General features: G+C 41.0%; 2 protein-coding genes across 3 annotated transcripts; both read right to left on the reverse strand.

Moving 5' to 3' along the window:
* Window positions 1-325: 325 nt before the first annotated feature.
* On the reverse strand, window positions 326-14,150 carry timp2a (TIMP metallopeptidase inhibitor 2a). Its single transcript, XM_056365451.1, has 5 exons — window positions 13,727-14,150; window positions 6,310-6,410; window positions 6,105-6,213; window positions 3,919-4,043; window positions 326-2,464 (listed from the first exon to the last, which is right to left on the reverse strand). Exons 1-5 carry the CDS (start codon window positions 13,854-13,856, stop codon window positions 2,267-2,269), a joined length of 663 nt encoding a protein of 220 aa, XP_056221426.1. The 5' UTR covers window positions 13,857-14,150; the 3' UTR covers window positions 326-2,266.
* Window positions 14,151-15,200: 1,050 nt separating this feature from the next.
* sfxn2 (sideroflexin 2) lies at window positions 15,201-25,535 on the reverse strand. Of its 2 annotated transcripts, none has more exons than XM_056365449.1 (12): window positions 25,092-25,535; window positions 21,985-22,263; window positions 19,936-20,106; window positions 19,743-19,841; window positions 18,830-18,905; window positions 18,163-18,248; window positions 17,538-17,598; window positions 17,385-17,451; window positions 17,245-17,294; window positions 17,114-17,163; window positions 16,948-16,995; window positions 15,201-16,044 (listed from the first exon to the last, which is right to left on the reverse strand). In XM_056365449.1, exons 2-12 carry the CDS (start codon window positions 22,137-22,139, stop codon window positions 15,945-15,947), a joined length of 963 nt encoding a protein of 320 aa, XP_056221424.1. In that variant the 5' UTR covers window positions 22,140-22,263; window positions 25,092-25,535; the 3' UTR covers window positions 15,201-15,944. The 2 variants fall into 2 exon arrangements, with proteins under 2 accessions (XP_056221424.1, XP_056221425.1); XM_056365450.1 differs by lacking the exon at window positions 25,092-25,535 and adding an exon at window positions 22,498-22,606.
* Window positions 25,536-25,813: the final 278 nt, after the last annotated feature.

Here is a 25,813-nt window from a genome sequence, read left to right on the forward strand (position 1 = left end):
TTGTAAAAAAAAAAAAAAAAAATCAAGGCAAACAGTCGAACGGTATTTCAGTCTGGATGTGACGGACAGACTGACACTGCCATCCCCACAGCTGCAAACATGACGAGCAATAATCTCTTATTGTAAAAAGGAAGCAGTGTGAAGTAACATCTCATAATAAAAACAAATGTCTGCATTGATAGTATTACTTTCATGATGTGCTATTGTAGTTATTTTGGGTCTTTTGGAGTGAATGCGATCCCCAAAAAAAAACCAAAGCCTGCATCACTTCACCTCAAAACCCAAAACGCACCAACATTCAAATGACTCACACAGCCAGCGCTGATTCTTTCAAACGTGTGGTTTTTATTTGATAATACTGAATATTTTTGTCCTTCGCCCGGACTTACACAAAGCATCAAACACATGCACAGTCCTCTATTCACACAAGGTACCCATTTCTCATTTCTCTCCAAAAAGGATTAATCTCTCTCACTCTCACGTTATTCCAGCGCAAGAGGACCTTCTCAACTCAACACTACAGCTAAAGACATCGTAGACATAGACAGCGAGAACACACAAAAATCATGACAGGTATAATAATAACACTGAAAAAATACAAAGTAATGGAAAATGGAAAGAGTTTACTTTTAAATTATGCCTCTAATACTCCATCATATATATATTTTTTTGTTAATGTAGCTTGAGGTGTATAAAACAGCACTGTAAACTTCGATTGAGTAACTTGCTTTCTAGGACAGCGATAAAGCTTTCATTAATAACTGGGAGGAGCAGGAAAGACAAGTCAAAGCTAACATTAAGCGTGTAAAGACCTTATTACTCATGAGATGAAATGTCTGCGAGAGTATATTGGCAAATCATGAAAACTGCTGTTTGCATTTACAATCAACAGATAATACAAAGACACTGAAATAACATCCCACGAGCTCTTTTTGTTTCTCTTTCACACATAAAATCTGCAAAAAGATCCCTTATATCCGAACCTCGCACACGCCACTTTTTTTTTGTTTTTGTTTTTCTTTCACTGCAAATACTATTTGATCTGTTATGACAAAGATAGCAAGAATAAGCTTGCGTTTGTGGATATGGATCACCAAAAGCACTCAAAATAGGCGAAATATCTGCACCTGAGGTGGATCTGTCGGTCTGGGCGAAAGATAATAACTGTCACATCAGAGTGTTCAGGCTCTTGTCTTTACTGGAACTCATCCTCAAAAAGTGCAAATCTAGTTCTAATGCAGTAAATAATAATTATCAAGTAACAACAAAAGTATATGCATAGGTACTGTACAGCTACATAGTGGGGATAACAAGGGACAGAGGTGAGGATATGAAGAAGAAGAAAGGAGGAGGAAGAGTGAGAAATTTGGGATGTTTCTGATTGGACTGTGGGGCAAGTGGCGAGGTGTTGTTTTTACCTCACGAGCAGGTTTAAATTTAGAGCGCTCATCTTCACACAGCATAGACTGGTCCAGTGAGGCCTGTGACGGTCACAGGCTGCTGTTAAAAAAAGAAAGAAATCACTACAAGAAAAAGATTTTCACCGAATGAAACCAGAACATATCAGCCATGCGAGATGAATCATGTTCTTTTTAAAGAAACAGTAAAAAACATGCCGTGGGCGTCCGATGTCACCGGCCGCCAAACAGTTCCCAGCAGAGAAGATGAGAGAAGCAGTAACTAATAGTGTTCGCAGAGAGGGAGACAATCATTTAAAAAAAGGCAACTTGGAATTTGGCTTTGGAATAAAATGGAGAATGAGGTAATAAAAGTAGAAACACAATGGGTAACGAATGATCGTCATCGTAGATCGGGGATTGATTGCGGAGTCGGAGAGCAGAGCTGTTAAAGAGCTTTGCCGGGCAGGAAGTGCTCTGTCTCAACGAGAATTTATATCCTCCTGACGCCAGCCTCAGGAGGAAGTTACATCATCACTCGACCAGTCTATTTCTCATGATGCTATTTTATTTGTTTTTTACAGAGACGCTGTGTCTGAGAACAACCTCTGAGCCTCTTCAGTCAGTTAATGTTGAGCAATTGTGAGGTTGAAAGTGGCTTCATGTTGCTTAAACTGACTGAAATGCTTACAGACAACAAATACAAAGAGATTGTTTTCAGACCAGCGGGTAATTTCAGTTACAATAGCTTTACTTTTTTTTTTATCAAAAATCACTTTGCCTGATGTTGTTATATTTCATTTCAATGGAATCGTTTACATTTATTTTCGTCAGGCTGTGCAGTGGGCAGTCAGGCATGCGTCAAGCGACTAAGGGTCCTCTGCGTCCAGGAACTCCTTCTTGGGCGGTGCGACGCCGCGGTACCAGGAGCAGGAGCCGTCTGCCCTCTTCACGCAGGCGTAGTGGTTGGCCTGGCGCCCGTGCACCTGCTTCTCGATCATCAGGTCCGTCCACAGACACTCCTCGGGAGCCGAGATCTCGCAGGGCAAAGAGGGACAGCGCACAATCTGCAGAAACACACAAAACAATGTCCCTAAACTGTATAACCTGCTCAGGGAATTTAAGTCGAGCACTGACATTAGTGTATTTCATTTTTATTGTTTAGGCCGGGTATTGTTTGAAATATTTAAGAATTTAAAGGTTATTTTACGCATTTCCTTGTGTTTTATTTCAAGTGTTGATCTGTACGAAGATATGTTTGTAGTTTTAAGAACCAAAAAACCATCTCAGTGTAGTTTTAGGTCAGAAGAGAGCCTCTCTTCTGATTGGCTGACTGTTTTCTGAGTGATCGAATAAAATCATGGCTGATTTACGACAGGAAAACAGGCAACAAAGGTCAACCCGCCAGGAATCAAGCTGTGGTATGTGTCTTAAGCATCAGGCCACAGGACGACCTTGAAGTTATAATCCTCAAAACTTTCATGGAATCAGATGCCATTTTTGTTACTATTTATGGTCTGCTTTGTTGCCATAATAGCCATTCAATGTATTTACATTGATTAATTATCTATCTATATATAATTTCATTGGTAAAGGTGGAGATGGATTCAGATTGCCTACCGAAGGACAGGCCAAGGATTCCCAGGACCCAGCATAATTCTCTCATAGATCTCATACATAGAACAGCCTTTCTGTTTACTGCTCACTCACGTGTTACTGCTAATTCAAATGGTTTATTCTACTGTCGCTGCTTCGCGCTTAACTGGCAAAACCATGGGGGGCTTTTATTGTGACGCAACCACAGGAAATGCAATGTATTTGTTAATGCTGGCTGCAACTGCAACATTCATTTGTTTGGCTGCACTGTAAACTGATACACCCGTTGTTCTACAGTTGTATTTCTCACAAAAATGCTGCTCAAGGTGTTTGCTGTTGTATTAACCTGCACGCTGTTACCACCAGTAACCACGAGCCACCAAATCAACCAGAGAGAGAAAGGATTTATGGATTATAGTTTTAAGAAATTACATGTTTTTCTAAAAAACAAACAAACAAAAAAAATTTGTGTCACTTATTGGAAGAAGTTCTCAAATGTTAATTGTTGTCTGATGTACAAGAACATAAAATACCATCTATATCTGTCAAAATTATGATTTAAAGGAGTAGTTCAACATTTTGAGAAATTTGCTCATTCAATTTTTTTTCCCCAGAGCCTACAGTTAATTAAAATGTTGTATCTTGTTTGTGTAATCTACTCAAAAACACAAGTGCAAAAACAAGTTGTGGTTTCTTGGATGTTTATTAGGTCTCCACTTGCTGCGCTGGGTCAAGAAATAGTCCCTAGAAGTATATGTTGACTGAATAAAAGATGGCTGTTTGTTGTTGTTCTGCCTCTTGTCTCATCTCGTTTCGACTGTTATGTCTGGTTTTGCGCCCCAGACGGGAAATAACTGGAGCCTGTTTTTCTTTTTTGAAGTCTGGGAGATAAACCATACACACACAGGGCCGTCCACCGCCTTACCTTGCAGTCACAGCCCATCTGGTAGCGCTGGCTGAGGCTCTTCTTCTGGGTGGCGCTCAAGGAGTCCCAGGGCATGATGTAATCACAGAGGGTCACATGCATGCGCCCACCGGCCTCTGCCTTGCCTGTAGAGGAACAAAACAACGATAAAAGCGGCACAATGACAGACATGTGACAGAAAATTCAGACATAACAAGATCATACATACAATAGAACACCAACACCCAGCTCCTGATGCATCAATAGACATGTTCTCATTGGACAAAAGGTCACAAAATATAAAAGATTAGATTCACAAGTAAAACTGATAATATCTGTTACTTCTCAGACTGGTGCCTACAGGCATCAACACAGACCACCTGTCCTCGTGAAAAACTGGAGTTTATGTTTCACGCACGGGTCGAAGCAGTCAAAACAAGAAGATATTTCGAGTTGGGTTTACAGATCTAACGTGTACTTCACTTCACCACTATCTCTCTGCAGAGCAACTCTCAACATGTTGAAGTCTTCACAGGATGTCCTCCCAGACGGGACTGACTCATGTTTCACTGCAAGCCTTCCAACTGTTAACCCTTCAAACTAAAGACAGGATGAGTCATTTCAAAAGATGCCCTGCTCGGCAGAAAGTTAACTTTCTTTCTCACTGCCCTTGTCCTACATCTTGAGAAAAAAAAAAGAGTCTGGGAAGAGACAGGAAATGCTGGCTTCAGCAGTTCCTCTCCTTACAACTCTATGTAATTAGGGGCGAGTGTTTGCGGGTGCATCTCTGTCTGCGATGGGGAAACCAGAGCATGCATGACATCATGGTCCTCTGTGTCTCCTCTACTGGCTGTACTATGTCTCATTCTGATGCTGACGGCCTGTGCTGCTCTCCAATCACAATACCAGCCAGATTTAGCGTGCAAGTGCTAAAGGATTAGTTCGACATGTTTGGAAATCTGATTATTCACCCTCTGGTGGAGAGCCGGAACATCGGCAGATCATCACCTCTTCAGTTGACGAACGGTGCTACCAAACAAAACAAAACTAGCAAACAGCTGCTTTTTTACACATCCAGTCACTATGGAGCAACGTCAGCATTAATTTAGAGCTGTGTTTTCCCCCACTTCATGAATCAATCACCTATATTCACTCGCTTTTCGCTCTGTTTTTGGTCTCTACCAACTCCTGAGGGAAATATTTTACTCTTCAGGTGCTAAATACTCCACTCTGTTTAGCAGCTAGCCGCTGACTTTGCCGCAGGTAGTGTACAGTGGGTTAATGGAGCTTTTTCCTCGCAAACAACTGCCTACTGTGACTGAAAATGATGCTATGAGAGCGGTGGGAGTGAGGCAAAGTTTTCTTTAAAGCTCCGTAAAGCCAAAGGGGGCCAAAGCTATCTATTGTTTATATAAAACTATTGCTTACAGCTGCTTTAAGGTTACTTAACAAAAATGGTTCATACGACTAATCACAGTAGAGTGTGAGAAAGGCTATGCAGATATAAAAATGCAGCCTCAAGAATACATCTGTGAAAGTAAATGTGAATACAAAGTCATAGACAGTCACTAAGGCACATCACATACAGACAATTAGAAAATGCTCCTTTCAGGGTATTATCTTGCAGAGTGAAATATTATACTTTCACTTCATGGTCACCTCACCTCGAGCAGGGAGAACGAGCTAAACCATTCGTACATTTACATCTCCTGAGAGCCCGAGACGACAGACAAGGTCACTCCCAGTTTCCACAGAGTAGTCGGCAGCGTATCATTACCCATAATAACATAAACAGTTACTCCTCCAACACACAAAATGGCACGCTAGTCTTTATACAACCTCGTGTTTGTCTGCCCAGCTGTTTATACCTGCAGGTCCTTATCTGATTATCTGTCTGTGAAATTCTGATGCTTTTCAATCTGTCTGTCTGTTCTCTCACTTTTTGTTTATATGTTGAATCTTACTTTTACTTTTTTTCCATTTACTTGATCAGAAATTAAAACGCACAGTATTTTCAGACACGTCAGTTCTTTGCTTAAGATGCAAAATGTCAGAAATTAATAATTACCAATCAGATGTTACGAAAGCCCAAAGTAACACATTAATATTTGTTATTTTGACTAACAGTCAAAAAAAACAAACCAACAGCAATTCCTCTCATTTGAGAAGCTGATGCAAATAATAACAAATATTTATTATATACAGACCTGAGATCAGGTACTCCTTCTTGCCAGTGGCATCCAGGGTGACACCACAGACAGCAGACACAGGGGCAGTGAACACATCCTCAATGTCCTGGTTAGGCCCCTTGAACATCTGGAACAAAACCACAGAGAGGGGGGTCAGAGGTCAGGAGGGAGGAGTCAAAGTCTGAACATAAAACCCTCTTGACTAAATTACTACTGTTCTTACCTTGATCTGCTTGATCTCATACTGGATCCTCTTGATGGGGTTCCCGTAGATATCATTCCCTGAATCCACCTCTCTCTCTCCCACCACCTTTGCTCGAATCACTGTTGAGGAAACAGAGAGGAACATGGTGTCAGATCTCTGCTGCTAACAAACACCTTCATCGTCAATCTGCTGGTTATTTTCTCAATGTGTTTGCAAAATGTCAGAAAGTAATGAAAAATTATTCATTCAGGTTTCAAAATGTCCGAGGTCACATTTTCAAATGTCTTGTTTTGTCTGACCATCAGTCAGAAACCCCAAAATATTCAGTTCACAAAAATATCAAACAGAGAAAAGCAAGAAATTCTCATATTTAAGAGGCTGAAACAGCAATTTTCAGTTGTTTGTTTATAAAAAATAATCATTATGTTTCTGTCGTTCAACTAATTGTTGCAGCCTTAAATATAATAAGATACGCAGGGCTGGAACTAGAAATTACTTTCCTTATTGATTCATGAACAGATTATTTTCCTGTTTGATCAGTTGTTTGGTTGAGAATCAAATAATAGTGAAAATCACGTCACAATTCCACAAAATGTTTTGTTTTATCCGACCAACAGTTCAGAACCAAAGACAATTCGTCAGTTGCGCCCCCACTCAACTCATCATTAGCGCTCTGAAGATATGATCATAACCTCATGACATGCTTCCACTGAGAGCTGAGGATGGTGAATCATCACCAAGGCCCCAGATTCTTATCCACCACCTCCCAGGCTAAAAAAAGGGCAGATGGACAGCAGCCACAACAACAACCAGAGCTGCCTGAAGTCTCATGTGCACATACCACATTGAGGCATGGCACTGACAACAACATGAGCTTCAGCATCTACAGAAGTCCAGTCAATGAAAACCCAAACTAAAGGTTTCCATTGGTGCTTGGCCTGCAACACAAACAATCCTGCTTCCAAACATGACCAGGAAACCGTCAAAGGAGCAGAATTAAGGAATAAGAATACAACTTGGAAGCTGATATACAGAGAAAGACTTGGCCAGAGGCAAGTTTCTCACCGTGTGTGTGTGTGTCTGTGTAGTGTGTTTAAATGGCCTGACAGACTACATCAAGCTTCAGCTATGCTTAGGACATTTATTCAGAATGGAAAATATGAGCAATAGAGAAAAAAAAAAAAAAAAAAAAAACATAAAATAAGCAGGAACAGAGGACACGTAGATAAACACACACACACACACACACACACACACACACACACACACACACACACACACACACACACACACACACACAGACACACACACACACACACAACTGCTGTTGCTCTTACACCCTTGGGTTCAGTTTATGGTTTGGAGCAGACACAAATATGGGGGTTCATGGCTCCCAGAGTTTATAACGTCTCTCGTTTTTCTGCTCCTTCCCTCTTTACTTCCTTTTCCCTTTGTCATTCTTCCCCTTGGTCCAAGATGCATGCTTTTCTGCACAAGTAACTACGGCAGCACTTGGGGTTGGAACTAATGATTATTTTCATTATCAATGCATCATTTAGTCAATAAAATACCAGAAAAAAATTTGCCAAATAAACCAAAACCCCAGAAAGAATTCATTTTACAATGACATAAAACAGCAATCCAGAAATAGGTGAAAAGTGCTCATCACTATTTTCCAATACACATTCAAATAACGTTTTTGGTCACACAATGTATAAATATCTAATAACAACTTCATTATTGGAGATGGTCTTTATTGAGGCAGTGCAGGAAACTGAGTTGATCAAATCTGAAACTGAATTCTTAATTGAATCCATTGAGGTGTAGCTTTCTGCAGCTTTAAAGCTGCTCTAAATCAATATTTTCAAAGTAACGATGAATGAAATGACTGCATGTAATGTGAAGTGGGTCACTAATAATGATTAACCTACAGAGAATTACAACAATTACAATTACAACAACTGCAGTTTCTCTTAGCTCTCAGTGTTTTAGTGTCTTTCAGCTGCTTGTTTTGGTTTTATGGCCTGAAACTGTTCTGGTTTAGTCTGTTCTCACTCTTTGGATGCAGCAAACATCTGTTTTCAGAGAAAAGGCTCTAAAAACCTGCTGTACACCACCTGCTCAGCACCAAACAAGCACAGTCAGCGACGAGCTGGTGAACACCGTGGAGCATTTAGCATCTAAAGAGAGAGATATTTCCCTCAGAAGCTGGTGGTGGAGACCAAAAACAGAGCTAAAAAAAGAATGAAGATGCCAGTGTACTCCAGCAGAAGTGCTTTCACCATCCCGCTTTCAACTTCAGATTGGAGGGAACGTGCCCGACATGATTTCTATAATTTTCTGAAACATTTGTTACACAACTGTCTCTATAACTTTACATGTGAAAAACTAATGAAACACTATGAATGTCTTCCTGCTAGAAAAAGTGTTATCTCCATATTTAAACAATGCTGCGTCCCCGTCCTCTCCATCACTCTGCCTTAGAGGCTGTTTGGAACAACTATAAACATTAGTTTTTTATATTCTATCTGTCCCTTATATTCATCAGGTGCCAACAAACACAAGTCAAAACGAATGCTAATATTGCTTCCAGGCTGCTGCTGGTCTTCTTTCTTTCAACTTACTGACGATAACTGGTGATAATTGGTCAATATTGTGTTTACAGCTTGTTGTGCTGCCCCCAAGTGGCAAAACATTTTTTTTTTTTAAATCCAGGTTTAGTAACAAAAGTTATAAACAGATAGATGAGAACAGACAAATGACTAACCGAAGGTTTGATTTACTTCTAGTAAAAAGGAGGAGATAAAAGTTATTAGTTGATACAGAGATTAACACACCCAGGTTTTTTATTAACTCGGGGGAGGATACAGAAATGGAACCATTATCAGCACTGATAAATGGATTTATGGAGTAATTCAGTGCTTCAGAGAAATCAACCCCAGTTTCTCACAAGCAAACCTCTGCATTTAGGTTCCACTCTGATGCTTATGCAAATATGCAGCAGCAGCCAGAGTACACACATAAACACACACACGCAGCAGTATACCTGGCTGGCGCTCTCTCCTGCATTCCTCTCAGTTTTTCCGCTCTCATTTCCTGACCTCATTCTGAGCCACAAACTAATGAGCAAAGAATCAGCAGCAGGACACAATACTGAGGGGAAATTACCCTGCTATTCACAATGGATTGCTATTATGAGAGCTTATCTGTCTGCCTCGGTGTTGCAGACATGTTTACTTCTCAGTTTCCCCCTGCAATAAAGCCAGAGCAGATGATCCTGTGCAGTCTAAACAGCGTGTTGCGGAGGCAGCAGACTACCCAGCGTGATGCTAAAATAGCACGACTACTGTGGGGGGCTGCAGGCGGCCGAGTTTCACCGCAGATTGATCCTGAAGTCGTCTGATCACCAGCAGTCAATCAGCAACCAGGAGCCCCCTCCATAAACCACCAGCTGACCCAAATTTCGCCTGTTCCCCTACCCTCCCGACCAGGGCGACGCTTAATGACTTATACATGCGTATCAGTTGCACTACGCAATGTTTTCCATGCAAACCCCATATGAACACACACACACACACACACACACACACACACACACACACACACACCACATCCTAAGTGCCCCCCCCAGTTCAATCCACCGCATGACTATCCATTTCTTTTTTCATACTCCAGCGACCACCAAATCATCTCCGACTTTCCTGGTGTGGTTTGTTGAGCTCCAGACGTATGTGGGCCCTCTGTTTAACCTGTCATTTGAACAGAGACGAAGCGCCTTCAAACACAATTCGGCTGGCGCTTGTGAACCTCTGGCAACATCTGTATGAAGACCTGTGCAGCAGAGAAGAAAGACAGCTCTGGTTTTCTCTGTGAGGTCTTTCGTGATACAGGTACTGGAGCTGCACTGCTGTTAGTACAGGGGAGACGGACTGACAACCAAGATGATGGGCGGTTAAGAGTCAGACCAGCACATCAACAGGATAATATTATCGACCAATATTAACTTTTCAGATATATTGATTTTGGCAAATAGGCATAAAAGTGTTTTTGTGCATATGTGTTCCTTAGTTTTCATAAGTTAAGTGTAATATACTGTTATTTGTGTTTCTATTTATATTAGTGATAATATTATAGATCTGCAGCTAGCAATTATTTGCATTTTTGATTAATGTACAACTTGTTTGCTCTATAAAATGTGTTTGTGTATTCATTTTGCAATGATACAAAACAGAGAAAGGAAGCAAATCCTCACATCTGAGAAGCAGGAACTACTGAATGTCTGATATTCTCGCCTACTTAAAACTGTTGTGAATTCATTGTACATCAACTACTCTAACTGTTCAGCCTGCGGTGATACTTAAAGCAGCATTAACTGATTTTTTGGCCACTTGGGGGCAGTGGAACAAGATGTAAACACAACACTGATATATCAGCACCTTTTAAGTTGATCTGCAAAAAGTTGCCTACGTACACAGGCCAGTTACAGAGCAACGTAAGCATTAAGTTGTGTTACAGGCAACCTGACGAGTTTAAGTATGATATCCACTCTCCTTTTTTAGCTCTGTTTTGGTCTCTGCTAACTCCTGAGGGAAATATCTGGCTCTTTAGCTGCTAAATGCTCCACTATGTTCACCAGCTACTCACCGGCTGTGTGTGTCTGCTTTTTGTTGCTGAGCAGTCAGTGTACAGTGGGTTTTTCTCTGAGAACAGCTGCTGCTGTTACTGAAAATGTAAGCGATGAGAGTGGTGACAACGAATCAAACTAGTACATTTGCAGGTTGGAAAACAAAAACAATTAGCCGAAAGACGCCAAAAGCGCTCCATAGACCTGAGAAGAAATGCAACAGCATAACAACTATCTGTGGGTTTGTCACTATGACTGATCTCCTGCACATCTGACCCATTGTTGATATAAAAATATCAGAGTGCAGCTTTAATTTCCAGTGAAGTTTTACTGTTCAAGTTTTACTGTTATCCTTTCACTGTTTTCTCGGATAAGCAAGTTTATTGATGAACTGTAAAATACAGTATATTTGGTGTTCATCATTTTGACAAGTTTTTATGAACCGTGTTGGAGGGAACCTTGCACACACGTCTATGCGAACACACTTCAAATACATGTAGCAGCTGATATAAAGTAATCCAGTTGCATCCAACAGGCTCCTTCAAACACCCTCCAAAACAGTCTGATTTATTTTCAGAGCAACTTGAGGTTTTGGTTTTTCGAGACACTGTTTTTCTTATGATGCATGCTAAGTACTTTTCATGAAGAAAACATGTCTCCATTTATGGAAATATAGACATGCACGGTCAGTGTGTATGTGTTGTTGCATGTCCACTGCTGTTTTCCTGCAGAGAGCAGGGTGACGCTGGTCTTCCACAGTGCCCAGCCTCAGGACAGTCGGACTGGGCAGGGCTGTGGGGAAGTTCCCCTTTGTGGGCTTTATATGAAAAGAGGATGTTTGTCTCTGTACATGTGTGCGTGTGTAATTGTGTGGTAAGTGTATGACACTGCTCGATTTTTACGGCCTGTGGTCTGACCCAGAGCATCGGCTAGCATGAAAAACAGAAGGTGACACACACTTAAGACACACACACACACACACACACACAAGTTGCTGGTTGCAAGTACACATAGTGTGTGAACAAGCAATGAATGGGATCCCATTTCACCCAAACAAATCTCAGTTGTCAGGCCACATAACTGTTGACAGTGTCGCTTTGTTGTTGCCTACATGCACATTCTGGGCAATGAGACAACCAACCAACTCTATTCTGACTCTCTGCTCTTCGCAAACCTGCTAAACCCATCTCAGCCCTGCTTCTCCTTCCTCTCTCCACAGTCCCGCCAAACCCACGGTGTCATCCTCAGATCAGCCCTGAAATCATCGCCGGACAATGACATTTGCCATTGTTGCCGTTTTAGTGGTCTACGCGGCCTTTAATGCGCATCATCCTCCGCCCATCTTTGTGAGAGCTGACGAAAGCCTTATTGACTCACACACCCTTTAAAAACAACATGAGCACACATGAAACACAAATACACCTCTGCTGTGAGACATCCTGTCTCTGATGACCTGCCACCTCAGCGAGAGATTGAGTCACACCTGAAAGTAGAGGTCTCATTTTGCAATATAAAATTACACAGATATACATCTTATCCGCAAACACACATACACACATGCACACACTTGTGCATGTGTAAAAGAAGGAAGGGAAGATGCAGCCAGAGTAGTGTGGTCTTGAACTCTCTCATTCTCAAGGATACCATGCATATTTTGACTTCGACCGTGACTTTTATTACTTTTTCCTCTGAAACACGCCCTGAACTGACAGCCAGATGTCACTGTGTGTGTGTGAGAGAGTGCACCATGCATGGCAGCAGGCCCGCAGTTGTCTATGAGGACTGTGAAAGTGTGTGTGTGTGTGTGTGTGAGTGTGTGTGTGAGCGTGTCCCAAAGTTGGGAAAATCCCAGCAGCATTCCTGTAATTCCTCCCAGCACCACCCCTCGCAGGAAGAAACAAGGCAGGAATGGAAATAAAAAAAAAATAAAAAAAAAGGAGGAGGAAAGCTCGCGGTGTGACATATTCTGTGGTTGAGATTCAATCCCCCCCTCCTGAAATTTCTCCTCACTCTCTCCATCCCTTGTCCTCCTCTCTGCTCTTTCCCTCCTTGTCTCTTTTCCTCTCTTGTGCCACGTTGCCCTGCGAAAGCCAGGAGACGCTGCTGCTTCGTCCCGGAGCTGCCGAGGGTGAAGCCTGGTAAACACACACTCTGCTTGAGAGCTGAGACATTATGTACAGTGATGGTACCAGACTCCTTCCTGGTTGTTACACTGGCTTACACAAACATAGTGCACTTACACCCTGAGATACAACAATGTAGCTCCCTTATAGTGGATTGTAGAGGTTTAAACTGAGATATTACAGTGAAATCAGAGGAGACAATTACCGTAAAGTTCATTTAGGTCATTATTAACTTATCAGTGAGCACTATAGATGGAATTTGAACTCCTTATTTTATGTTAAAATTAATGTTATGTCGACTTTACATTGAAATGAGCATGTGTTTGTGAATGTGTGTCCCTTCAAAGCATGCAAAAAAATATGTTTATGTTTCCCAAATGGCTACTTGGGTATTTTAGAGGTCTATTCTTGTCAACATGACATGACAAAAAATGCGTGTCTGCAAGTGTGCAGTCTGAATGCAATGCAAACTGTCTGGGCCATGGCCTTGAGGAGCAACACCCTCCACCTTCAGGCTTTCCAGCGGTTTCCAGCAGCCAGTGTGAGCCCATTCAGCGAGCACCGGAGGCGGGTCGAGCTGCTGCAAACCACCGCTGTAGCTCCGGTCATCCGTGCCGGAGCCTGGTGCAACATGGGCTAGGTAAACAACAACAACAACAACAACAACAGTCTCCGGTGCTGTACTCACCTACATCGGCGTTGCAGAACGCCTGTTGCGGATGTACTGGAGCGCAGCTGCAAGCCTCCGCGAGCTCCTCCGCCCTCCACAGGACCAGCAGCGCGAGCGTGCAAAGGATGCCGTTAACGGAAAACGGCATTTTGTTTAAACACTGATGCGATGTTTTTTTCAGCCTCGTCGTTGCTGTGTGCTGCGCAGATACGTTGCAGTCTAGATCCAGTGGCAGGGAACAGCGTCCCCCTCCCCTAGTTTTTTTTTTTTAACCGACAGAGACCTGGCGACGTCAACAGCACCGGACTGTCTGCTCGGTCAGCTCCGGTAAAGGTGAGGTTACACGGTGAGCTCAGTGGGCCCCGGAGATGTTCTGGTCAGTGTCAGCTGGTGTCTGTCTTTTCAGAAGTGTTTTCCTTTCTGGGGTCGAGGCGGTTTTATAAAGCTGCCCGCGCGACTCCTCCCCCAGGCGGTGACGGCTTGACCGGAAGAGGGCGCTGCGTCCTACGTCTGTAACAACCGGAGCTGGGCCGTTTCAGTCTGAGGGCCAAGAGGTCCCTGATACTGACGTCTGTTTTAGAACAAGTTCGCAAAAAATAAAATCAATTAAATCGACTAAAATACATGATTAAATTATTATTTTTTTATTTTTATAAAGGTAACCAAACTGTAATATTTAAAGACGTTCCCTAAAGGTTCCTGTTACCTGGGTTGTTTATAAGAAACACCTCCAAGTTATCACTGCAGGGTTACAGGCTACACATCTCAAGAAATGGTCCAAATAATGCCATTAAAGTTATCATTCATCTTTGCTGATGCTTCTGTAATTTTACTAAAACTGAAAGCATGACTTTTATTTGTATTGGAGGATTGTTACTTTTACTTGAGATCAGATTTTCTTGTCATTTTCTTCAAATGTGGTTTTTCTTGTGTGGACTGTTGTAATATGAAGTATGAATTTTTACATAATGTCAAATCATTTTTAAAAGGTGAAGTAGATGTAGTGTGAATTCAATTGTTACATTTCTGCACATAAGTTACTTCCACCTGCATACTCTCCATCCATGAACATGACCTTCTCAGGATAAATTGATAACACACCTGTGTGTCCTTTACCTAAGTGTAAATGTCCAATGCACATCTGGACATGCTGTACTTGTGTCTTCTCTGTGGATCAGTAGCTACAGTGTTTATTTGACTGGATATGTAGAGCTCTTCGGGTTATTGTTACAGTGTTAAAGCTGCATCAACATCCAGTATGGTCCCAACGTCCATGTGACTCACATAAGTCAAGTCACTGCAGATGCTGAGTTTGCCGTTTTCCCTTATTCTGTCTGGGAGCTGCTGAAATTATGACTCAGTCTCTCCAAAGGTTTAATCAAAAACAACCTAAAATTAAACCTGACAACCTCTTCACCCTTGTTAAATGTTGCCAAAACTTAATGTGCTTCATTTTATCACAAACAGAATTAAAGAAAACAACACTACAGACTTCTATATTCCAAATATTTGTGTGGTTTTATTCCAGCTTAGTCAGAGTTTACATGATGAAATGATCCAAATGGCAAACCTCTGAGATAAATCATGCAAACAAGTCAAACATCTACCTTTGTTCTGGCAGAAGAGGGCAGTATCCTCCACCTTTAACCACACAACTACAACATCTGACTGTTTCTCTCACACCACACTGCATGACAATTTCAGACTTAATCTGTGCATAGAAGTATTTATCTGGTTTCACAGTGAACCAATGAACCAACAAAAACACAGAAAATCCAGCAGCGTTGTTGCTCCTGCCACTATGTAGAAGGCACAGATTGTAAAGAGGCTTGGCAGACAGAAGCATTTTCCAACATTGAGACACTAAACAGGCAAAGAAAACAACTACAGAGGAGTCACACCATGAAAGACAAACTAACACAGAGATCTAATCTGGCAAAGAAACATGCTGTTCCTGAGAGGAGATCATTTGGTTTCTCAACAGGAGTACACAATGCCCCTTTTATCCGTCACGTCTAACGTAAGAAAACATTTGACCCGAAAGAAAGAGAAGTAGAATCAGATAAAAAAGATCAAAAATCCCACTGATCGATAAGCACCATTTTGACGATAACGAAGCTAATAAGTATTTCATCATGACTAACAATTCAATTCAAAAACACGACAAAGGACACAAACACACATGTATGTGCTCTTGTGTGTGTCGACTAGGTCACAGTAATCATCGCTCTCATGCTCAGAGGCCTTTGTTGAAGTAAACTTGTTGTACGCTGTCTCCATATTGAGACACGATGGAGTTTCTCAGCTCCGGCTCCAGCTTCGACACGGCCATAGAGCTGTTAGAGAAAGATTGTGAGGAAGGGGAAAATGGAGAGGGGGAGAGCGGGAGTGGGGGAGAGGGGGAGTGGGGGCACGGTCAGAATTAGTTAGATTAAACAAACTAATGCTGGTTTGTTTGCTTACGCAGAATGTTTCAGACTAAACAAACTGTCCTTATCATTACTAATGAGTTGGAGAGGACATGAGTTTCTCAGACTACATCCATTAGTAGAATTAGGAAACACGGTACAATCTCCTCAACCCCCTCAAAAACATTTTTAGGTTTACAAACCAAATTACTGCACCCCATCAGCTCGTGTTCCAAAATCCAAATTTTAAATATAAGATACTATACATTACTACAAGATACTATATAATCACTTGAATGGGAAAGTGGTCCCAGACTTTTGGACGCCATTGTATTTTAAACTAATTTACAAATTGACTCTTATTCGACCGGACAATAATCTAATCTTCTTCTTCCCAAACATCTCAGATGACACAAAGTTAAATTCCAAAATGCAAATATCAGAAATGAGCTAAATCTTTTCGCCTTTAAACCTCGGTTCAGTCAGACGACACAAAGTTGTTTGTAAAGCACTTTTCAACAACAAGGCAATTGAAAGTGCTTTATATAAAGCCATAAAGGCATTAAGATGATATAAAAAAAAAAGAAACACAAGACAATAAAGACAGACACAAATGATTAAAACAAAGTAAAATATAAGATAAAAATAACCTAAAATAGAATAAAACAGATTAAATAGTAGAATTTAAAAAAAATCACAGATAACTTGTGCGACTCAAACTTATATGTGAAAAAGTAGCCAGGCTATTGAAAACCAGTGTGACTTAAATGCACCATTAAGTTTATAAGCTACATGTGTGAGCAGGTTAAAGTACAGAAACAGGTTCATTACCATCTCTGAGGAAACAGGGAGCAGGCAGCCGGCACCATGAAGATCAGACTTCAAAAAGAAACAAAAAACAAAACAAAACCATAGAACAAAGTTAGGTTTTTTTTCTACCTTTAAATGCTGTGAAGACATTAAAATTCCTGTGAACGCTGTGACCCTTTTTACTTACAACACGCCAACCATCATCACTTGAATTGGTCCGTGGAGAAAAGTGATTCTCTGTGAAGAGACAGAAAAAGACTTAATAACAGATGCACATATTCATGTTGAGGATCTGAGCAGTGAAGACAAAGGTCTGACCTGCATGAACTTGTACTTCTCCAGCCTCTGCATGATGATGGGGAGGACAACTGACAGAGGAGAGGAGAAACGTTAAGAGAGGAAAAGGATAACTTGAAGAATTCAATAAAATATTCATCAAATGAAAATTCTCTGCGTACTCATTCCTGGTGCGGCCATGGTGATCCGAGAGATGACCACCTGTGTGATGCCTTTTACTGCTGCTTTCTGTAGGAGGAGATAAACAAGGACTTTGTGAAGAAAAAAACGCTTGTGCATTTATTTTAAATACATAAAAAACAAAGAGTGCTGACCGTAGAGTGACCCAGTTTGTTCCCGTTTTCATCTGTGACAGCGATGCCGTTCAGAATTTCCCTGAGAAACAGAGAGAAAATGATACTGAACAGAAAATCGAAGGAAAACTGAAAACAAAACTTTGCGGTGTCATTACAGTCTCAGTATTCCCTATGACTAATACATTGACTTTGACGAGTGCCCCTTTAGTCTCACACACAGGAGGATACACTGTATATAAAAAAAGGTACATGCATGTATACTTATATGTACATGATCGAGTGACTAACGTTGCCAAGCCGCTTGAGTGGCTAAAAAAAGAAAAAGCCTATATTTACATTTAACTTTATTTTATTTTTGGAGACGTTATATACAGATTTGGCCTCCACACACACCCAATTACAGCCCTAAAAAAAAACCAAAAAAAAAACCACCTACTCAGTGGAGACTCGTGTCTCACCACTATTTCAAGCCCAGTCATCCTCATGAACACCTCGTTTCATCATCTAACACAGGAAATGCTCAGGACGGCTGCTCTGAGAGACTCACTTTGATTTCACTAAGGAAATCTGCACCATCCAACGTACAGTGATCCCTGCCTGCACATATACATATTTTTTAGGAGTTCAAAGAGGAAAGACTCACTGTTGCCTCATCATAGGAATGTTAACGCAGTTGGCTGCTGCCACCGCTGCAAACGGGACCCAGCGAGCCACAAGGGGAGGAGCTTTCTGCAGGAGAAAGTGGAGACGGAAAACAGAAACATAAGGCAGGTGTAAACAACACAATCCCTGATCCAAATATGGACGAAACGACAGACCAGCATTGAAAACATCCCAAAGAAATATTTTTTTTGCACCAGACATTTGGATTTTATCGTAGGGGGAAGCACAGGTGTAAATAATAAGAGTTTAGATGGGTTATGATCCGATTCATCAGATTATATTATGTATATTCTCTAAATTTACAAGTATGTTGTAGCCCCTCTTATCTATATCTGCTGAGGAAGACCATAAGATGCAGGCAAAAGCTCCAGAAAAGAGGAAGTAAGTGGATCCTGAGGTCAGACTGTTTTTAAAGGTGAAGAATGAATTTTCCAGCTCAACATCAGTTGATTTGGTCTTTGTGCTACCCTGGTTTTTTCAGAGCACTTTTCCTGCTGCTAACGCGAGACAGGAAACAAACCTGCGTGATTAACTGTTTCTAATTATCCCGATGAGTTCGGTGATAAATTAAATTTGAAGAATGACTCCTTCAAAACACTAAGCTCTCGGGAGACCGTGTGCAGGAAACAGTAAGCGGGTGTTTGTACCTTTGTGTAGAGGTTGAGTCCGACTGCTGTTGCTAACGCTGTGCTGGTTGCTGTAATGTAGGCGACTCCAATCTGCCTGAGAGACACGACAGTGACACAGGACAACAGCTGTTTTCAGATTATGTTTTTTTTTTTTTTTCCTAAAGCGTCCACATTCACTGAATGTAAACACTGAGCTTAGAGATCATAGAGTCAGTAAAGACCCATTCACACTTGTCATATCCAGATTAGATTTAATGCACATTTGTTTTATATTTAGCCACATATATGTTTCTGCATGAGCTGGTTTTCACATGCAAATCAGAGTCAGTTCTCCTCCAGCCCAGAGGGTGGTGGTAATGCGCCTGAAGCTGTTTGGTACAAACTGGCTGAAAAACATAAGAAGAATGATAACTTCACTGCACTTCACTTCAGCAGTTCAGTAACAACACAAGCAGTTTAGCCTCAGTGTTGTAACACACAGGTGACTCCCATGGATGCACCACAAGTGGGTCATCTTTGCAGACACTCACTCAGGGATAGGACACACTGACGAGTCAAAACATTACGACCACCCCTGTCTAATGTCTAATCTCCTCGGACTGTTGGTAGGAACTCATCACTGCTAACCTGAAGCACCTCACTCTTTGTTATTTGTGTAAGAACAAGAAGAAATACTGTTGAACTTCCTGTTTTTCTGATGTTTTTGTTTTTACTAAAAAATTTCTGGTAGATTACCAACAGCCCCTCGGCTCAAGCAGCCGACCCTGATTTGTGTGTAACCCAGTAAAACCAAGGCTGACTGCAATTTGTGATAAACAACGGAGAGGCATGTATGTGTAAATGAAAAAGGAAAGATATGGATCATGTGGATTTTATCTGGATACGAGACACTTAATGTTACAAGTGTTGATGGGGTCTTACTGGGTCTTACTTGGGAGTGATCGGGGAGGCAGCGTTACGGTTTGTGTAGTTGACCAGAGCGTTGAAGGACTGATTCACCCACTGCCAGAACACCACAGCAGGAACTGTCCTAAAAACACACACAGTTATGAAACCTCAAAAGCTTCCTCTGTGAAACTGCAGCATGAGGTAAAATGCAGCTCATCCTGTTTGCTCTTCACCACCTGTAGAACTGCAGCATGAAGCCGGTGATGGCCATGCCTCCGGGGACCTGGAAGGACATACGGCCGATGAGGTTCATGCGGTCTCCTGTGTCAGGGTGGAAGGCCGAGTCGTACAGCTTCTTAGCGTAGTGGAGCTGCTCCTCTGTGGTGCCGGGAGGGATGGATCCTGCCCTGGAGAGCATCGAAAACACACCTAAGTGAACCCCCTCACATTTTCATAACATCAACTACCTGCAGAAACGTTCTTGCATAGCCTGTTTTTTGAGTTTTCGTTCATTTTTCATGTTGAATCTTGCAGGCGACTCCAGGGAAAATCCACCCTGCAACAGACTTTACCTACTGTGCACCTTTTTTATGCCTCTGTCGAGAGATGCAACTACTGATTATTTTCATTATCAATTAATCAGGGGATTCATTTGATCAGATTGTTTCGTCTATAGCAAATCATTTCATCTTTAAATGTTTTTACATTCTGTAATTCCTTATATTATTCTCTATTGTTTGTAATGGAGTCTGTCACTCCCACACAGGATTAAAATTGCCTAGACGGGCACAAAAGTTTCACAAACAAACAATGCAGCATGAAATCAAGCATTTTGTTTTTTAATTTTAGCTTCTTGACGTCAGCCTCACTGTTTACTGTTCACTCTCTCTGCACCGTATAAGAGCTGTTACTGTTATTGCAAATCCAGCATCCTACTGCTACTGCTTCACTAAAAGCGTTGAACCAGGCGCAAACCAGGTTGGCTTTTATTCTAAATCAATCACAGGAAAAATGACATATATTATGAAAGTTAGAACCAACTGCAATCATTCATCATCATCAAAAATGTTTCTACAGAAACCAGACGTCTTTCTTTTTTCTTTTTTTTTTTGCATTCCTTGAGTGCAAATCAGTTTAAAATATTGCAGGGAGTAATAAAACAAGAAGGAACAGCCACAGTGAGCTGTTAGATGAAGAGCTGCAGGCGAAGTGTGCAGCATGTAATCAGATCACAGATGCAACAGAGGGGGAGAGGCTGCTAGTCCCAGAAGTGTTTTTACCCTGTTCTGTATTACCATATATTGATATCCTTAATGTTACTTAACACAGTATCCTGGGACGCTCCCAGACCCAGATAATGTAACGAGCCTATGTGTTTATGTGCCATCCATTTGAATTATTTTAACTTTGTTTCTGAGAAATCATGTTTTGTCTGTCATTTTGATATGGCGGCATGGTTTAAATACTACAATACCCATGAACCTCAGGAGCCATCGCTGTGGTATATCGCTCCAAACACACCATGGGAGTTTTAGTTAACTCCTTCACTGAAAATTTTATGTACACAAGTGTGTAGCCTTGACTTTTTGTCCAAGAAATCAGATATTTTGTAATTAGTTGTTAATCATTCGGAATGAGGATTGAACTCCAATTGTGAGTCAGGTAATATTTTCTATGGGAAAAATGAACAGGACTCCCAGAACCAGGTGCGCCATGAATAGTTCCTCCTACTGAGAAACTCTATTATGATTGACTGACTTCTTTATCAAAACAACATGAGTTTGTTTGGCTGCGCTGTAAACAGATGCACCAGTTGCTCTTCTGTTGTATGTCTGTCTAGGGTTCGGCCGATCGCCGATGCCATCGTCCATTGCTGATGGCTGACAGTCATCACAATGTTGACCCTGACCCCCACACTGACAGCAGGGCGCACACCGCCCCACACACACGCTATAATTAAACAGTGTAGAATAGTTGATCTCACACACCTGTTTTTATGAGCTTCTTGATCCAAATACTGAACATCATGGTTCCAAAATACAAAGTTTATGAGCTTAAATTATTGGTATGACATGAATGAAAGTTCAGTTTGGAGAAAGCCATCGATCCACTAGAAAGAAGACCTCTCACTCTGCTGGATTTGTTGGAAATACAAAAAACACTCAGTTTTATATTGACTTCAAAAAGCTACAACATGTGCATGAGGATCGACATAAACAATCAGACAGTTACAGTTTGTGTGACAGTATTCTCAGTTTGATTTTATCTGTTTGACATCTTCTTACCTGCAGCTTTCTACTAAAGCTTTGGCTTCATCTAAGCGCGAGTCAGGCAAGAGCGCTGTGCGACAGTCGGTGATGTTGAAGAAGTGTTTCAGTCGGCCCATAAACGTAGACTGGTCCCATTGTGGTGCATCGATGTCAAATGAACTCAAAGCCATTGTGGTTATTAAAAAAAAAAAAAAAAGTTCAGAAGAGTCCCAATTTAATGCATTAAAAATTTAAAAGCCTGTGGTTGGCCTCTGTTCACTCTGCAGAAGGTTACTCGGCAGCTGCAGTCAAAACCTGGAGTGAAAAAAAACAGATGTTTGTCAGAGAGAGACAGGTTACTTTACCTTTGAACTCAAATACCCACAGGCTTACCCAAAGGTGTGTGTGTGTGTGTGTGTGTGTGTGTGTGTGTGTGTGTGGTGTGTGTGTGTGTGTGTGTGTGTGTGTGTGTGTGTTGAGCTGCAACAAATAATTGAATTATGAACCCTGTGAGAGATAATGTTGTGTTATATATATTATTCACCGCACCAAGTTGTAGTTTTCTGGCTGTAGCTGCCTCCCAAGTTGTTGTAAATTGCTGTTTGCTAACAGGCGCCCTTGGGTTCAAATCCAACATATCCCTAGACAAACATAAACTCCTGTTCCTCCCTAAAAATGATCACTTCCACTAGAAATCATTGACCACCTCCTGGTAAATGGTTCCACAGTTTGTCATTTTGGGGTTTTGCTGCTGCAGCATTTAGCTTCCAATTATCCAACCGGAGGAACCAGAAACTGCTGACTGCAGCTTTAACATCCCACTGTACGTATTTATCACTACATTACTAATTATTTACTGTAGGAATTATGTGAAAACAAATCTCACAACAACAGAAACCTGTCCTGTGGTGTTTAATCTTCTGTCAATAAAGGGCACATGGAGAGGAGAGGAGTATATCAGTGCACTCTGAAGGCTCAGTCCGGCTGGAACTGGATTGTTCTTGGAGCTGTTTGTTTAGAAAGTAGGGTAAAGGCCTGCAGAACCTTGTGGAGAACACTGAACATGGGCCAAGGGTCAAACTGGCCCTAAATACCATGACATATCCATAACAATATGTCGACAAAGACTAGGATGGACAGGATGCATAGGATGAAGCTCCCTGTTGAGAAACTGGGTCATCAGGAGGAAACAGTGTATGAACAGGCAGCCCCGAAGTAGTAGGGCTGCAACATATGATTACTTTCATTGTCAGTTAACATGTTGAATACTGATTTTGTTCAACAGATTCATCAGTTTGTCTGTAAAATGTGTAAAAATTGCTTGTTTTGTCCAAACTACAGTCCAAAACCCAAAGATAATCAGTTTACAATGATATTAAAAAACAAAAACATGCTGCAAATCCTCACATTTGAAAAGCTGAAACCAGCAAATGTTTAGCATGAAAGCAGGCATTTTGGTGTGCTTCTATTTCTATCATTTCTTTTCTTCTACCGAAGTTAGCATGCTATCCAGCTAGCCCTGTCAGCCCGTCTCATCACTCTCTCACACCGAGTCACTGCAGCGTCCAGATGGCCCATATTATTAACTCGTCTTGTAAATGCAACGTTGGCTGAAGCTCTTGCCAAAATTGGTAAGTAAACAGCTGTTGACATGAAGGTTGGCTGTGTAGCAATATGCAAAACTCACAAATATCCCCTTTAATAAATTAGTTGAAAGTTTCAAAATCAATTTTCTGTCTGTTGACGAACTGTTTCAGCACAATGAACAAACCTTGACTGATACATTTGACAGGTTTTTGCAGGTTGTTTGCTTTGTTGTTCACAGACCTGCAACTGAAAATATATCAGTCAACTGGTGCATTATTAGTAAACTGATGCAATAATCTGGAAAGCAGGGTTGAAACGATTAATCAATCAATCAAAAGAAAATTAATCGACAGCTAGATTAAATTATTGATTGTTTGGTTCAGAAAATAATGAGAAAAGGCATCATGATCATAATTACACCTTCATAATACTTGGCATCAAAACTCCTACATTAAGGTGATTGACAGAAAATGAATCTGCAATTACATTGATAGTTGATTAATCGTTTTACATAATCTTAAAAATTCATTGGTTCCAACTTCTCAAATATGAGGATCTGCTGCTTATTGTTAGATTATGTAATTTTATCCATGATATTTTTTTAAACAGTTGGTCAGGCTAAACGACACATTTGAAGACATACTTTTTGGCTCTGGGAAATTATAATGGGCATTTTCAATTATTTGTGACATTTTATTGACAAAATAATGAATTGACTAATCGTGAAAATAAACTGGAAGATCAATTGATAATGAAAACAATTGTTAGTTTCAGCCCTACTTGGCACCTTCGTACTTGTTTTGTCCAACTGACAGCTCAAACCTCAAAATGATCTAAGAGGAACTACAATTATTAAAATAATAATAATAAAGCAAAAGCAGCAAATTGTCACAACTGAGTGGCTGATCAAACTTTTAGCATTTTTACATGAGAAATTACCAATTACCATAATAATTACCATTCATTTTCTGTCAATCAACTAAAAGTTTCAGCTCTAATTGCATACACTGCTGGTAGTATAAGCTCTAACAATGGGTAATAGTTTCATCAAATGTTTTGCATGTACACCAGCTGTCAGACAACTGTAGTGCAATAAAAAGTAGATAATTTTCCTGTGAAATGAAGTGGACTCAAATCATAAAGTGGCAAATACTCAAGTACATGTGCCTCAGATTTGCACTTAAGCACAGTACTCTTGTAACATAAGCTGCTTGAGGTTGACAAACTGGATCTGCAGGCCAGAGCTAAGCTATCATCTGAATACATCTGGATAACTGTCAGCTGATCAGTTAAAAGGGGATTTAAGCTTGTGTGTGCAGAAAAGGTATAAATCTACGTATGCATTTGATGTAGCAGATAGATATGTGGACAGAGTGAGGTGTTGTGTTGAATAAAAAAAGAGAAAGATAGTTAAGACATGTCAGTCGGAGCAGGCAGAGTGATGCAACATTACTCGGGTTGGCAGCCGGCTTCTGCAAACAGCAGAAAGAAACCAACACGAACCAGAACATCGACACACGGGCTGCAGACTGTACAGATAAAGCCTGAACACTTACCTTTTGTAGGACGCTTTAACACAGTGCAACGTAGCTTGTCAGGTAAACCAAATGCTCTCAATGTGGCATAGTAAAGAAATGTGCACGTGGCATGCCGTCCTCCAATCACGAGCCGGGGCAGCTCCCTGCTGACGAATACTCCAGGTTTCCTTCGGGGACTAAAATAAAAACATAGAAGAGACACGGTTCACATGTTGACTCAACGTTTGCTGCTAGTAACTATTGTACTAACTAGCTAGCAAACGGACTATTTGCCAGTAAAGCGGCTTTGTTCGACGTCGCAGGTGGAAATTAAACAAATTTATGGAGTCGCATGGTATTGAATTTATGAACAATAACTCATGTCTCCTGGGCATGAACAGTCCAGAACATGAAATATTGAGCTATTTCTTAGCCTACATTTGAAACATTTCGCATGCAGCTAGTTAAACTTGTCCACCATACTTGGGGTGTATGCCGCTTTCATGTCTTAGCTCTTAAGTCGTAAATATGAATATCTTAGTGGGGAAAAACGTTCACGTCAAGTTATGCAATGTCGCCAAATTGGGAAGAGCATGAAAAACGTCCATTATTAACCACTTGGGTGTGTTCACACATTATATTCATTAAAGTGGACACAACTTATAATTATTCTAAATCTGTTTCTTTTGTTGTGCTATGTATTTGTATCAGTTCCTTGCCAAATGAAACCAGATTAAAACAAACATTTAATAGCTCGTATA

Source organism: Seriola aureovittata, chromosome 21, assembly GCF_021018895.1.
Source record: "Seriola aureovittata isolate HTS-2021-v1 ecotype China chromosome 21, ASM2101889v1, whole genome shotgun sequence".
Lineage (NCBI taxonomy): Eukaryota > Metazoa > Chordata > Actinopteri > Carangiformes > Carangidae > Seriola > Seriola aureovittata.